At 40.3% G+C, this 17,317-nt stretch overlaps 1 protein-coding gene across 2 annotated transcripts in view; it reads left to right on the top strand.

Moving 5' to 3' along the window:
- LOC126292249 (luciferin sulfotransferase-like) overlaps positions 1-13,408 on the top strand; it is a 165,634-nt gene extending 152,226 nt beyond the window's left edge. For both annotated transcript variants that reach the window (XM_049986148.1, XM_049986147.1), the window contains exons 6-7: positions 353-447; positions 13,041-13,408. In XM_049986148.1, coding sequence (XP_049842105.1) covers positions 353-447; positions 13,041-13,352 — 407 coding nt within the window. In that variant the 3' untranslated portion in view covers positions 13,353-13,408. The remainder of the gene's footprint in view (positions 1-352; positions 448-13,040) is intronic.
- Positions 13,409-17,317: the final 3,909 nt, after the last annotated feature.

The raw sequence follows: 17,317 nt of genomic DNA on the forward strand, positions 1-17,317 counted from the left end.
CCAGAAAATTAGACGCTTCAGATGCTGGCTTCCACGCTTGGGGAATGCTCCACCACAAAACTCGTCGACTTTCATGCCCATGGTCTCTCTCACGTTCCGCGTGAGGACAGATTAAAGCCATACATAGTATTCTATAGGCATTCAGTTTGCAAGTACCTTTGTATGTTTGTACCACTTCAACTGACTATCATTGTTCATTGCCAGGAATTATGTATTTCTTACATAGCGTATGGGAGTGTAATCTACATTTAATTTAAAAGTGTCATTTTCTTCTCTTCAGACTGAAGTTTTTTGTATTTATTGTCCTTACGTTAAATGCAACTTTATGACGTGCGGTGTTATCTGCTTTCAGCGACGTACAACCCTTTCTGGACTCATGTCCTTGATTTCTGGAACATCCGGAACGAGCCAAACGTCCTCTTCTACAGCTATGAAGATATGAAGGCGGTAAGTACATATCTCCATAAATTAGTCAACCTGCGCCTGCCGCTGTGGCCGAGCGGTTCTAGGCGCTTCAGTCCGGAACAGCGCTGCTGCTAGGGTTGCAGGTTCGAATCCTGCGCCGGGCATGGATGTGTGTCCTGTCCTTAGGTTAGTTAGGTTTAAGTAGTTCTAAGTCTAGGGGACTGATGACCTCAGATGTTAAGTCCCATAGTGCTTAGAGCCATTTGAACCATTTTTGAACCTGCCTTACAGTCTGCACTGAAAAAAGGTCTTTTATCGCCAATAACATAGTGTATATACCCATCATTGCACCCTTAGAGCAAGAACCAGTGAAGAAAAATCGAAGCAGTTTGTTATAAATTCATCGATAGATGTCTACGTAGTAGCCCCTACGCTGCCCTAACTCAAATCAATAACATTCGAAGGAAAAAAAAAGAAAGTTCACGTTACGAAGAAAACATACAGCAGTTCTCGTTTGCCCAGCCATGCCTCAGCAAAGGATAAATACATCTCTATCATTTTTCAGACATTCAAATATTGTTGAACCCCCTCATAAGAAAGAAAATTATTAACGAATTAACGGTTTAGCCATTTTCTTAAGGTTTTTGCTGAGGTACTACGCTGTAAGATATCAAGGCCCTCGGTGATTAGAACGTGCAAATACACAGTAGGTACATAGTAGTTATTTCATATCTACGCCTATAACCAAATGGATAACCAGGTGTATAGTACACCATCCCAGTTGAATGCATGTCTAACGGCTTCAAAGGGCAGAAAATCCGAATGTCAGTATTTTATACAATTATTGACAGAATCAAAGAAGTTCAAATACTTCACAATCTGCTCATTAAGAGGTGTAAACGCATGGATCTAACACTTCGTATGAATATGTAATGGAATGACCATATAGGCGCTGTTGTGGATAGCGCAGGCAGTAGACTTTGGTAGAATGCAATTAGTCTGCAAAAGAGGTTGCTTACAAATTACTCGTGCGGTCCATCCTAGAATACTGCTCGAGTGTGTGGGACCCTTTCCAGATAGGAGATACTGAAATATACAGGGAAGGGCTACACGAATGGTTACAGGCTTATTTGACCCGTGGGAGAATGTCACAGAGGGAGATGCTGTTGAAACTAAATTATCCCAAGAAAGCTTGTTTACATAATTTAAAGAACGGTTTTTAAATTATGACTCTTATGAAAGTACTACAACCTCCTACACATCGCAATAGAGATCATAAGGATAAGATTGGGTTGATAAAGCACACACAAAGGTATCTAAAGAATCATTCTTCCTGCGCTCCATACGTGATTGGAACGTAATAACTTGTGGTACTTTAGGACGCAGCCTCTGCCACGCACAATATAGATGCAGATGTTGAAAAGAGTAGCTACATAAAATGTTCAAATGAGTGTGAAATCTTATGGGACTTAATTGCAAAGGTCATCAGTCCCTAAGCTTACACACTACTTAACGTAAATTATCCTAAGGACAAACACACACACCCATGCCCGAGGGAGGACTCGAACCTCCGCCGGGACCAGCCGCACAGTCCATGACTGCAGCGCCTAAGACCGCTCGGCTAACCCCGAGCGGCTAGCTAGATCAGCATTATAGTTGGAAACTGCGTGTACGTCTCGACGCAGAGTAACTCACAGCATGAAAATGAGCCACGCCATATTCGTCCAGTATTTGAAACTTCAGTTAGCGATTTGCATCAAACGTTAAAACGTTTCTAAATTTTTCTCGCTTACGTGCTTAACAACAAATATTTATTGCATTCACTCATTTGTGAAGCAAACAGACGTTTCAAGCTGTTTTGTACATGAGAGTTCGATTCTGTTAAGGATTCCGGGTAGGTGTTTACTGACGATTTACTAAATGGAGAATGTGCATTATGTACGATCATGAAATTTGGCCACCTGAACATTCGTGAAAATATAGAGTAAGAATCATACATCCAAGTCTTACTGTTCAGTCTTTCTAAACACTCAGCAAACCTCTGTTTACACACATAATTACTAATCCTTTCACTCCTGGACTCTTACACCTTATTACGGTAAGTGATAGCAACGGTAAAAGTTAAGCAAAATATGAGAAATACTTGCAATAATACATAAAATGGAATTTAAAAAGTGTTCTAAAACAACATGTATAAATGGGGAAAAGCATTTAGTGCAGAGTGTAACATATATAGCTGCAACAAAAAATCGATTGTTCCATGCTCATACGCCAGAAAAGCTTCCAGTGCTAACGAATTTTTAAAAAATCGAAAAATGTCATACGAACTTTGGCGTGTTGCTGTACGCCTACGTAAGCCAACGACAAAAACTGACGACCTGGACAATGTGTTTTTCATTCTTTTCTTCCCACATCGCCCATTCCCTAGCGGCGGTTGTTGCTCTTAACACATCAGAAACTAAGTTACACTTGTCTCCCAGCGCTAATACCAGTTCGTCTTGTCGGAAGAGAGTACATGTTACGGGCTTCCTGCAGACACGGTTTTCCTGCGGTACATACACTGAAGCGCCAAATAAACTGGGCTAGGCATCCGTATCCAAGTACAGAGAGATGTAAACAGGCAGACTACGGCGCTGCGGTCGGCAACGCCTGTATAAGAAGACAAGTGTAGGGCGCAGTTGTTAGATCGGTTACTGCTTCTAGAATGGCAGGGTATCAAGATTTAAGTGATTCTGAACGAGGTGTTACAGTCAGCACACGGGCGATGGGACACAGCATCTCCGAGGTACCGATGAAGTGCGGACTTTCCCGTATGACCATTTCACGAGTGTACCGTGAATATCAGGAATCCGGTAAAACATCAAATCTCCGATATCGCTGCGGCTAGAAAAAGATCCTGCACGAACGGGAGCAACGACGACTGAAGAGAAGCGTTCAACGTGACAGAAATGTAACACTTCCGCAAATTGCTGCAGATTTCAACGCTGGCCATGAACAAGTGTTAGCGAGCAAACCATTCAAAGAAACGTCATCGATATGGACTTCCGGAGCTGAAGGCCTGGGTCCGTCAACACCGACATTGGACTGTTGATGACTGGAGACATGTTGCCTGGTCGAACAAGTCTCGTTTCAAATTGTATCGACCGGATGGACGCGTACGGGTATAAGGACAGCCTCATGAACCCATCGACCCTGTATGGCAGGAGGGGACTGTTCAAACTGGTGGAGGCCCTTTAATGGTGTGGGGTGTGTGCAGGTGGAGTAATATGCCTGATAGTCTAGAAACAACTCTGACAGGTGACACGGACATAAGCGTCCTGTCTGATCACCTGCCCATTGTGCATTCCGACGGACTTGCAACACCCCACACGTCCAGAGTTGCTAGAGAGTGGCTTCAGGAACACTCTTCTGAGTTTAAACACATCTGCTGGCCATCAAACTCCTCAGACATATCTGGGACGCGTTGCAAGGTGCTGATCAGGAATCTCCAGCCCCTCGTATTCTTTCGGATTAATGGACAACCCTGCAGGATGCATGGTATCAACTCCCTCCAGCACTAGATCAGACATTAGTCAAGTCCATGCCACGTCGTGTAGGGCACTTCTGCGTGCTAGCGTGGGCCCTATATGATATTAGGTCGGTTTACCAGTCTCTTTGGCTGTTCAGTGCATAACAGGTGCATCGCTGTGAGCGAGTGAAATGGCGCGGCGACTGGAAACGAACTGGAGAGTTGAAGTACACGAGACAGCACGATTCTTGAAGGCAAAACGTCTAAACTGCACTCAAGCAGTATATGGACCAAATTCAATGTCGCGGCCAGCCGTATTGAAATAGTGCCAAGTCCACACGGAGTAAGTGATAATAGTCGGAATGCGCAGAACTTGTAATATGTAATATGCAATTTCCATCTCATCTTTTCGTTAAGGTACCGGGTGAGGGGGGGTAGCTGGGAGAACAGATTTCCTGACGATGAGGACCAACACACAGCGATTCTCGAAAAGCAGTCGATTTCTATTGTCGAGGACTTTACCGATTAGCAGAAAGTTCCAGCTGTTGTTTACAGAGACTTGGTAACTAGTTAGAAAAAGAGTGTCATGTATCTGTGCCAATTTGATGTGTAGTGCGGCATTTAAAAAAAGTCACACGCCGAGCCAGGTGCCGCAGCGATTAGCAGACTGGACTCGCATTCGGGAGGACGATGGTCAAATCCTGATTAGGTTTTCCGTGACTTTCCTAAATCGCTTCAGGCTTCTCTGAAAGGACACAGCCAACTTCATTCACCATGCTTTCCTAAACCGATGGGACGGATGTCCTCGCTGTTTGGGCCCCTCCCTCGAATCAAACCACCAAAAGTCAGTTGGCCTGCCATAATAACATGTATCTGACCTTCGTAAGTCCCCTCGAAGAGCTATATGCGCCACTAGACTGGGATTTGGGGCGAAGGGAGACCCAAATGGGCATAACTGGGAAGGGATTTACAGTTTCAGTATTCGTCTGAAAACGAAGGGGCACATGCCAGAGAGCTAGTTCGGAATCGTTTTATTGAATCTACGTTAAAATTTTTCTATTGTTGTAGCAGATGAAATTAAGTGTGTATGTATGTGTGTGTGCGTGTGTATGTGTGTGTGTGTGTGTACAAGCGCGCATGAGCCCGGACGCGCTTTCAATAGTCCATGCTTATGTAGTAGACCTAAGCTTTATTGCAGAATCAACTAAATTACAGAAAAAATAACATTTTCACTGAGGAAAAAATTATAAAAATTAAAATGTAAGATATTTTTTTACCCTTGTAATATAAATAATAGGTGGAATTAAATAGGTCTAGCGAGCCATCATGTCATGCATATCTGGTAAAAATTTGGTCTCCTTCAAATGTATAACATTGGATTAAATGGTACCTCAATTTGAGGAAGCATTTTAGGAAAAAATTGCATCAATTCCTATGTAATATTTCTAATAACCTAAGCAGGTTCAAAAATATTCAGATTACTTCTAATTTGTTTAGAAAGTGTGCTGCATTACCTGACATTAACAAAAAATCTGTAAAACACATACATTTTAAATATTGCCTGTAAGAAATAGGTGTTTCTTTACATAATATTGAGCCGGAAAAGTAGCCTGTATCCTTAAGGTCATTTCTTTGCCAGTCACCAAGAGTAACTTCACTAACACCGCATTCGAGAAGAAATTTTTTTAATGTTTCTCCTTTGATGAATGGTTTCTTTTCTTTGTTATAGCACTCTTTTTAGAAGGCAAACAATCAGCAAACAAAACGAAACACAGCACTGTACTGTACCGACAGTGACAAACCTAAAGCACCAGTTTTCCGCAAAAGGTTTGCGTGTGAACAAATAAATAGGCGGTGTGCTATGAGCGAGTAGAGGTAACGGATCAAACACCGATACACCGTACAATAGTTATTTTATTTCAGTTTGTTTATTTTACGAGGTTCGTATTTATGGGAAACGCATAATTCGGAGACTTAAAACATCGAGAATATACTGTTTCATCTTCTTTGAACCATTTTCTTACATTTTCTTACATCCTCATACCTTTCAGGTGTCGGTACTCTCCTCAATGCAGCAATGTGATTACCGCTGTCCACATAAAACAGTTTCACTAACAGCAGAGGGTCTCTCATTTCGACGTCCATACTGTCACTCAGGTTATGGCTTGTCAAATGATAGTGTGGATATCATACAAAGAGTGTAAAGCGCCAGATTGGCACCTTGTGGCCACAATTGAAACTAATTTTTTTTACAGTGTAAATCGGTTCCGCATTAGCATATCTGTTGTTGTTGTTGTCTTCAGTCCTGAGACTGGTTTGATGCAGCTCTCCATGCTACTCTATCCTGTGCAAGCTGCTTCATCTCCCAGTACCTACTGCAACCTACATCCTTCTGAATCTGCTTAGTGTACTTATCTCTCGGTCTTCCTCTACGATTTTTACCCTCCACGCTGCCCTCCAACGCTAAATTTGTGATCCCTTGATGCCTCAAAACATGTCCTACCAACCGATCCTTTCTTCTAGTCAAGTTGTGCCACAAACTTCTCTTCTCCCCAATCCTATTCAATACCTCCTCATTAGTTACGTGATCTATCCACCTTATCTTCAGTATTCTTCTGTAGCACCACATTTCGAAAGCTTCTATTCTCTTCTTGTCCAAACTAGTTATTGTCCATGTTTCACTTCCATACATGGCTACACTCCAAACAAATACTTTCAGAAACGACTTCCTGATACATAAATCTATATTCGATGTTAACAAATTTCTCTTCTTCAGAAACGCTTTCCTTGCCATTGCTAGTCTACATTTTATATCCTCTCTACTTCGACCATCATCAGTTATTTTACTTCCTAAATAGCAAAACTCCTTTACTACTTGAAGTGTCTCATTTCCTAATCTAATTCCCTCAGCATCACCCGATTTCATTTGACTACATTCCATTATCCTCGTTTTGCTTTTGTTGATGTTCATCTTATATCTTCCTTTCAAGACACTGTCCATTCCGTTCAACTGCTCTTCCAAGTCCTTTGCCGTCTCTGACAGAATTACAATGTCATCGGCGAACCTCAAAGTTTTTACTTCGTCTCCATGAATTTTAATACCTACTCCAAATTTTTCTTTTGTTTCCTTTACTGCTTGCTCAATATACAGATTGAATAATGTCGGGGAGAGGCTACAACCCTGTCTCACTCCTTTCCCAACCACTGCTTCCCTTTCATGCCCCTCGACTTTTATGACTGCCATCTGGTTTCTGTACAAATTGTAAATAGCCTTTCGCTCCCTGTATTTTACCCCTGCCACCTTTAGATTTTGAAAAAGAGTATTCCAGTCAACATTGTCAAAAGCTTTCTCTAAGTCTACAAATGCTAGAAACGTAGGTTTGCCTTTCCTTAATCTTTCTTCTAAGATAAGTCATAAGGTCAGTATTGCCTCACGTGTTCCAACATTTCGACGGAATCCAAACTGATCCTCCCCGAGGTCCGCATCTACCAGTTTTTCCATTCGTCTGTAAAGAATTCGCGTTAGCATTTTGCAGCTGTGACTTATTAAACTGATAGTTCGGTAATTTTCACATCTGTCAGCACCTGCTTTCTTTGGGATTGGAATTATTATATTCTTCTTGAAGTCTGAGGGTATTTCGCCTGTCTCATACATCTTGCTCACCAGCTGGTAGAGTTTTGTCATGACTGGCTCTCCCAAGGCCGTCAGTAGTTCTAATGGAATGTTGTCTACTCCGGGGGCCTTGTTTCGACTCAGGTCTTTCAGTGCTCTGTCAAACTCTTCACGCAGTATCGTATCTCCCATTTCGTCTTCATCTACATCCTCTTCCATTTCCATAATATTGTCCTCAAGTACATCACCCTTGTATAAACCTTCTATATACTCCTTCCACCTTTCTGCCTTCCCTTCTTTGCTTAGAACTGGGTTTCCATCTGAGCTCTTGATATTCATACACGTGGTTCTCTTCTCTCCAAAGGTCTCTTTAATTTTCCTGTAGGCAGTATCTATCTTACCCCTAGTGAGATAAGCTTCTACATCCTTACATTTGTCCTCTAGCCATCCCTGTTTAGCCATTTTGCACTTCCTGTCGATATCATTTTTGAGACGTCTGTATTCCTTTTTGCCTGCTTCATTTACTGCATTTTTATATTTTCTCCTTTCATCAATTAAATTCAATATTTCTTCTGTTACCCAAGGATTTCTAGCAGCCCTCATCTTTTTACCTACTTTATCCTCTGCTGCCTTCACTACTTCATCCCTCAGAGCTACCCATTCTTCTTCTACGGTATTTCTTTCCCCTATTCCTGTCAATTGACCCCTTATGCTCTCCCTGAAACTCTGTACAACCTCTGGTTCTTTCAGTTTATCCAGGTCCCATCTCCTTAATTTCCCACATTTTTGCAGTTTCTTCAGTTTTAATCTACAGGTCATAACCAATAGATTGTGGTCCGAGTCCACATCTGCCCCTGGAAATGTCTTACAACTTAAAACCTGGTTCCTAAATCTCTGTCTTACCATTATATAATCTATTTGATACCTTTTAGTATCTCCAGGGTTCTTCCACGTATACAACCTTCTTTCATGATTCTTAAACCAAGTGTTAGCTATGATTAAGTTGTGCTCTGTGCAAAATTCTACTAGGCGGCTTCCTCTTTCATTTCTTAGCCCCAATCCATATTCACCTACTATGTTTCCTTCTCTCCCTTTTCCTACTGCCGAATTCCAGTCACCCATTACTATTAAATTTTCGTCTCCCTTCACTATCTGAACAATTTCTTTTATTTCATCGTACATTTCTTCAATTTCTTCATCATCTGCAGAGCTAGTTGGCATATAAACTTGTACTACTGTAGTAGGTGTGGGCTTTGTATCTATCTTGGCCACAATAATGCGTTCACTATGCTGTTTGTAGTAGCTTACCCGCATTCCTATTTTCCTATTCATTATTAAACCTACTCCTGCATTACCCCTATTTGATTTTGTGTTTATAACCCTGTAGTCACCTGACCAGAAGTCTTGTTCCTCCTGCCACCGAACTTCACTAATTCCCACTATATCTAACTTTAACCTATCCACTTCCCTTTTTAAATTTTCTAACCTACCTGCCCGATTAAGGGATCTGACATTCCACACTCCGATCCGTAGAACGCCAGTTTTCTTTCTCCTGATAACGACATCCTCCTGAGTAGTCCCCGCCCGGAGATCCGAATGGGGGACTATTTTACCTCCGGAATATTTTACCCAAGAGGATGCCATCATCATTTAATCATACAGTAAAGCTGCATGTCCTCGGAAAAAATTACGGCTGTAGTTTCCCCTTGCTTTCAGCCGTTCGCAGTACCAGCACAGCAAGGCCGTTTTGGTTAATGTTGCAAGGCCAGATCAGTCAATCATCCAGACTGTTGCCCCTGCAACTACTGAAAAGGCTGTTGCCCCTCTTCAGGAACCACACGTTTGTCTGGCCTCTCAACAGATACCCTGCCGTTGTGGTTGCACCTACGGTACGGCCATCTGTATCGCTGAGGCACGCAAGCCTCCCCACCAACGGCAAGGTCCATGGTTCATATCTACCAAGTTATATATCTACATCTATATTCTGTAGATCAATGTAAGAGGCGTAGTAGAGGTTGTGTCCCATTGGGCCTGTTGATAGGGATCTTCCTGTTCCATTCACACACGAAGCCTCTGTGCGTGTAGTAATGTTCTAATCTTATTCTCACGATCCCCGTATGAGCGAGAGGTAGGGTGTTGTAGTATATCCCCAGAGTGCGCATTTAAAGCCAGTTCTTGAAACTTTGCTAACAGACTTTCTTAGAATAGCTTACGTCTGTCTTCACGAGTCCTTTCCAGTTCAGTAGCTTCAGTATATCTGTGGCACTCTCCTGCGGATTAAACAAGCCTGTGAGCATTTGTGCTGCACTTCTCTGTATACGTTCAGTATCTGCTGTTAGTCCTATCTGGTACGGGTCCCACACACTTGAACAATATTTTAGGATGGGTCGCACAAGTGATTTGTAAGCTATCTCTCTTCTGTAGACTGATTGCACTTCCCCAGTATTTTACCGGCATATTTATTTTCTCCATATTGTATTGAGATGTGGCTTTCCTTTCCAGTTTAAAAACAATTTCGATAAGTTAGCTACATATAGTACACAGGAGTGTATCACCTAAATAGAGCCAAACATAAAGTGGCCAGCTTCAAATTACATGCTACAGAGTACTTAAAAAGAAGTACCGCTGTAACTATGACCAATATTGAAAAAATATGTACTTCATTATCAAGCCATGATATGAAGGTACAAGGTACAAAAGAAATCAATTCTGTGTGACAGTTAGTTTCCTCGTAATATATACAATAGTGAAGAAAAGGCAGAAATGCAATATAAGGAGATTGGAGAACTGCTACTGGAAAACTAATAACAGGAATTGAAGTAGCTTTGCTTGATTTACATACAGTATTTTTTACAGGTTAATGACCACTTACTGTTTACAGAAACATTCACTTCATGGGAACCACTTTCCTGTGTAGTTTTTGTCTTCCTATTGCTCATGTTTTATTTCGAATTTTTACAATACATCATATGATTGTTCACTTTTAGGCAAGCCCAACAATTCAACTGCACAACTTCCTGTCTCAGCAAGTGATGATCGAAGGGATTGCTGTGTCAAGTAGGATTCTACAGATACCAGTCTCTGAATGATGGTCCCTATTTTGACTGGACCAGAGGTGGGAATCTGCCTACACATTAGACAGGAGGCCTGAAGATGTCAAAATATATCTCTGAAACTGGTTGCTCAATAAGATAACAACTGGAAATTTAGACGCCTGAAAGGTGTTTTGAGTCAACATTCCGTACTGAAGAGCTGGGGTCCAGCAAACATCTGTAACAAGATGGACAAAATCTACATGAAATTAACGCCATTTCTGTGCCAGGCCAAGAATGCTTCATCTTGTTCATGAATAATTTGCTTCTTTTCTTTGTCTCCAGTCTTCTCATAGTATAGATGACCAAGTCCTACCTCATATTGATGAATTTTTGGTTGGTTGGTTGGTTGTTTGGGGAAGGAGACCAGACAGCGTGGTCATCGGTCTCATCGGTGTACGGAAGGATGGGGAAGGAAGTCAGCAGTGCCCTTTCAGAGGAACCATCCCGGCATTTGCCTGCAGTGATTTAGGGAAATCACGGGAAACCTAAATCAGGATGGCCGGACGCGGGATTGAACCGTCGTCCTCCCGAATGCGAGTCCAGTGCCTTACCACTGCGCCACCTCGCTCGGTGATGAATTTTTCTATTCGTCAATACGGAATGTGTTTGGCAACCTTTCATGGAATGAAGTTGTCTAATAAGATTTGTGCACCATTAATTACAAAGAACAAGTGGGCCAGTTGGCCCATTTTGAATTTCTCCTGCCATATATTTGGCAGTTCTGCTTGGGGAGCAAAGAAATTTGACAACAATATAAACTGCTCCAGTGCTCTCATTGAACAATTACTCAACTCATTAGTTACAACTTCCAGTCTGAGAGGCCGTGGTCGATCTGTAAAACTTCTTCCTCCTGACGTTTCATAGCCAACTGCGAGTAACAGAAGACAGTAACAGAAGACGTTGCCTGCAGTTGGCAAAGATTTATCAGGAAGAAGAAGTTTTACAGATCAACCAGAGCCTCTCAGCGTGGAAGTTTCAACTAATGAAGACTTTGGCCATGAAAGCCTACATGTTAATTACTCATCTGTAAATTTTGCTTCCTATAGACCCTCGTTTATTCTGGAACTGTGTGACAAGCAACAAGGGAGAGTACTGTACCATGGAACACTTTTCAGAGATTTGTCTTTAGCCAGCCTGCTAACATATGTTAATGTATCCCCTTATTCCATTTTGAAATGGTAGCATACTCTTTGCCAGGCATACAATTCCAGATTGCAAAGCAGTCACTTAGATTTAGATGGTACATTATGGGTGCCGCAGTCTTTGTTTGAAATTACAAAAATTACTCTGGACAAGTAAGGTTTATACAAATGTGAAAAAATATTCCAAGGTACAACACGGTCATGTACTTAAGAACAAATATTCTATGCCAATTTAAAAGTGTTGCAGTTGATAAAATGTTGTCAATAACTAACTGAATGATCTATGTATTATGTTATTATTCCACTACACACCAATAATCAGTAAGTTAAATCAAATTAGGAAGTATTATCAAAAATCTGTTATTATCTGAAAACATTTTGAAATAGAAACTATTGTCAAGCAACACAAATTTCAATTTTCAAGAGGGAAAATTGTTGTGAAACTAAAGAAAAACGCAGTTAATTTGCAAATATCACCTGTCTGTTAGTGGAAGACCTTCTGCCATTTCAAGGTACAAGATGGTGCACGAGTGTCAAAAAACTATGGCTTAGTTGTCCAAGGGCACCCATATCGTATAGTTTGTAGGGGGTGCAGAGGGGAAGGGGGAGGGGGGGGGGAGGAGGCATGGTATAGAGAATTTTTAATATTTTGAATGACAAAAGGCAACTTGTAAGTAGCAATAAAAAAGTTCCTGTTCCGATCCTGTTCAAATACTGAGTAAGACTGACTTTTAAATAATTTTCTTAAAAGGAAAATATCTTACTACACTATATTTTTTTTTCCTTTCCCTGAGAGCTATCAGGCGGCGTGGGTGAGTGAGCCACGGACATCCCCCTCACCTCCTGTCCCTAGGTATGGGCACCCTCCTAGCTATCCACATATAACATAACCTAGTTATAAAAATATACAGAAGTTTGCTTACCATAGAACTTTATAACTGAAGAATTAACAGTATTCTCAAAATAGCTATATTATATTATACAGCACTTAAATATGTAGAACTCATAGTATTTACAAGCACTGCACAAAACACAACCTCATGCCTCACAATATCAAAAACAATAGAAAATGCTGGAAACTGCTTATGGTAGTGTGCATTCCTTCAGTGATTCTAAAATCAATCTGTAGATTGAGACTGCCATCACAAAACATCATGTGCCTCAAGCTACACTATCTGGTACAACACTCTCCTCCACATGATCTCTCTCTTACTGTTGGTAGAATCTGTTCCTTAGATACCATTTATGGCCTACGTATACTTCTACAACTTTTACAGGACTTAGCATCTGTGATCCGCAGAGTGGGGGAGTTCCTGGGTAAGCCAGTGCCAGAGGAGCAGATGCCCAAGATGCTGGACCACCTGAGTTTGGAAAAGATGCGCGCCAACCCACATGCCAACTACCAGGACGTGGCAGAATATGTGCGCAAGCAGTCAGGCTTGCCATCGGCTACGGCTGCAGGGAAGCACTTCATCCGGAGTGGCAAGGTTGGTGGAGCACTCAACGAACTCTCTGCTGCTATGCGGCAGAAGATTGACAGCTGGACGGAGGAGTGCCTGCGGGGCTCGGACTACTCTGGCCCTCGGTGAAGAACTATCTTTTGTATTAATGCATGTAAAATATAAATAAACACCTGTCACTCATTTTTACAATGTCTTTTGTTTTCCCCCTACCTGTTCTTATACAAGAGGCACAAAATCAACTGCTGGAGAGCAAACTTCTTTACCATTGTTGGCTCAGAGAAATGGAGGATTTCATTAAACATTTGGGCAGAAATGAAACTTACTGACAGATTAAAACTGTGTGCCAGACTGAGACTCGAACTCGGGACCTTGGCCTTTTGCGGATGATTCCAGAATGATATTTTCACTCTGCAGCAGAGTGTGTGCTGATATGATATGATATCAGTGCACATTCAGCTGCAGAGAGAAAATCTCATTTTGGATCTGGGTAGAAAATCTGTCTGACAAGGGGATTGTACCTACTTGTCATCACAATTAAAACATATAACCATTTAGTGTTTAAGAATATGAAGCTGTTCGGAGGGTATTTTTTGTTATCTGCTTTGCATGTTATGAGAGAACAGAGGGCTACGACGCATCTTCCAGCAATTGCAGTACTTGTGTGTTCTCCTCAATTCGTCATCCCAAGTCACAGTAGAGTAGTTCACTGCTGAATAAAAACACAGGTTGAGAAAATAAGGCATGACATCAGGGCAGAACAGAAGAAGTGGACTGAGTATTAACCAAATGTAATTCTTATGTAGGACAAGCAAAGGTTCCTATCCTGAAAAGTTTCAAACTGAGAAGTAATTGTACATTATGAAACAACATACGACTCTGTTACAGAAGAAATACTTCATATTAATTTATAAAAAGTTAATTTTTGTTGAAATGTTTGGATTGCAGCAGACCCGAGACTCCATCAGCAAAGAAGTCACACATATTTGCTCCGGCATGGCCTGCAGAAAATTTAATTTCAGGTACAGATGTTCAGAGCTAAAAAAAAGTCAACAATCTCAAATCTGACCACATGTATATTTTAAAAGGGCAACATTGGACTACCCTCACAGCTTGACTTCTGTCTGAACCTCTCTGCTGCTTTCCAGACTTGGCAGAATCATTCCTGGATACTTCACTGCACTACAATGGAGAAGATGAGGTAACATGGCCACAATGGGGAAAGTGGCCAATGCATATTTTTTTGCCCTAAACACAGCTGCTGCCTGCTGAGACATGGTCAAACTAATTCTTGTGTACACATTGTTGGGAGTTTGACAGAGGAAGCTCGAGTTGTTATCTTTTAGTAAAATCTTTTCTGAATTTTAGTCGTCTCGTGTAACGTAAGTCATTCGTAATGTTCATTACCTCACTTACACAAAGAGTAATCATTATAATTGACTCAACGGAAGGTTTTTAGCGAAAATTTTATATTCTATTAACTAAACTTTTTAGCCTTATTTCATGAACTTTATTATTACTGTATGACTTATGTTTCAAGTTATGAGCTAATGTTCTAGTATAAAACTGATGTCAAAGATGAGAACTGAGCAACAATAAACTTGTAAACTTTTGAAGTATCAATTTTAACTTCATTTGTAAAAGTTATTTCTGTTGCCAATTTTGAGGAAATTACGGGTGGATTTGCAAAATTCATTAGGACAGCATTTACAATAACTATGACTAAATGTACATTGGCATGAGGCTATGCACAGGAATGGGATTTCATTATATGAATGAAGGTACCAAGGTTTTTCTTCTACTTGGGGAGTTGCAATATTGCCCCAAAACGGGTGAATAATTGAACTGAGGTTCTCCATTTGATAATAAATATGGGAATACACACATCTGTATTTCACCTTCTAAAATTCATATCTGAATGAGCTTTGCACTCCCTCTATGTGTAGCACTTCTATTTCTATGGTGTATTTTTGGTTTTCAATCATGCAACGATGACTTCTTTAATCTCCCACTTATATGGTGTTCTCTGAGCACAGCTTGGTCTCTCACTGTTGCTGGCACAGAAACATTGACATTTTTGGTAGATGATCTTATCAATTCAGCTTTCCATGATATCTGGTTGTTAGTTTTTAAACTGAAGGGAAATCTACCTACTGTCTGTAGGACATAGAAAAGCACAGAGAAACTCTTCCCTTTTAAAATGTTGCTTATCCTATTTTAAGCATTACCGATAAAAGGAAACTCAACATTTCGTTTCCAATCTATCTATGTTATTCACTGGGTGCAGTAGGGATCCGGCTTGCTTCTTCAGTTTTTATTGAGAATTTTGTCAATAATGTTGGAATGAAATTCATTATTTGTTGCTATGGTTTTTATTGCGTTGAGTTCCTGGTCATAGTCTTCTTGGGACTTGGGTATAGAAAGGAGATGGTGAATCATGTGGAGGAAACCTGCATGTTTGGAGGCTATAGGATGTTGAGAGGAAGCTGGGATGAATGTGTAAGTAAAGAAGTCTTTTCTCTAAACTTTAAATTTATAGTTGCTGCTTCCTATCTATGATGTTCGGAAAATTAATGCTGAAACTCTCAAACTCCTTGCTGACGTTAATGCTAGTATCCCACTGATCCATATTTTCAATGAACTTGTGGAATTGTGCAGAGGAACATTTCCTCATATAGGAACTATCATCAACATATCTGCACCAATACACATGTTAAGCCAATGGTTCACTCTTAAGAAAAGCTTTATGCAACTTGTTCATGAACATTTCCGCTAGGAGAGAGGATTAGGGTGAGCTCATCTGTGTGCTTATAACAACTCCCTTGAAAGCAGAAACAATACTGGTTACAGTACACTTGTTGTTTCACTTAATATCAATAACAGTCATGGTAAGGCCTAACCTAAAATGTTCACATTTAAAGCAATAATTTGATTTAAACAACATTCCACTTTACTAATTATTCTCAGCTGTTGTTCTGGATTAATGTTATGTAAATAAAATGATTGCAACACAACGTCAATACAGTGTTTCACAGGAATGCTCAAGAATAATCTCAGTACATCAAGAGACAAATTTTTGTGTTTGATGGAATCTTCACATCATTTAACTTGTTAACTAAATCTAAACTGTTCTTAATGCTATACTTTGCAGGAAGTTCAGTATTTCCCTCAAGATGCTGTTGATTTTCCTGGTAATATTGTGTACTGGTGGTTGTATTGCAGATACTTTTGATGAGTTTGGAACTTCTAGTTTGTGGAATTTGGGTAAGCCATGCAGCTGTGGAGCCCTAGAATTCATTCAAAGAATATTCTTACAAACATATTCAGGAAAAATGTTGGAGCATTTGTTTAGTACCTGTTTAGCCTGGTCATTGTATTTGGCTGTGGATCTTTCTGTAGTTTTTCAAGCTGCACTGACGAAAAATTCTTCATTTTGTTTATATAATCGGCTTTATTTAACAAGACTACAGGACCTACTTTATCTGTTCTAGTCACAATGAAGTTACTGGTTTCTGTCATAGTTTTAAGTCTCTTCATGACTAAGAACTTACCGTTCTTCCAATACTGAAGTAGTAATTGTTGCTGTGCCTTCTTAATTTCTTCTGTCTACTTGGTTCCTTCATTCACATAACAATGTTCTATTCCCATACATATCTCTACTCCAATGTATGTTTCATTATACTTATTGTGAATGCTGTCCTAATGAAATTTTAATATATTTAGTCATAGTTATTGCAAATGCTGCCCTAATAATATTTGTAAATCCATACGTAATTTTGCCAAAATTGTCAACAGTTAAGTTGAGAATCTATACTTCAAAAGTTAACATGTTTATCTTGGCTCTGTTCTCATTTTTGGGGTCAGTTATGTACTAGAAAATGGGTTTATAGCCCGAAAACTGGATTGTACAGTAATAATAAAGTTTTTGAAACAAGACTAAAAATGTGCTTCATTTAGTTAATACACAGAGCTAAACTTTTTTTACAATGTCAATGTTTAAATGTCTTTTGGCTTACAAATTTAGCTTTCAGTTTGGTAATTTCATCTGTGAACCAGTAATGCCGGTATGGTGACCAATCAGGGAAAGTGGCCAT

This window comes from Schistocerca gregaria, chromosome 9 (assembly GCF_023897955.1).
Source record: "Schistocerca gregaria isolate iqSchGreg1 chromosome 9, iqSchGreg1.2, whole genome shotgun sequence".
In the NCBI taxonomy this organism is placed as follows: domain Eukaryota; kingdom Metazoa; phylum Arthropoda; class Insecta; order Orthoptera; family Acrididae; genus Schistocerca; species Schistocerca gregaria.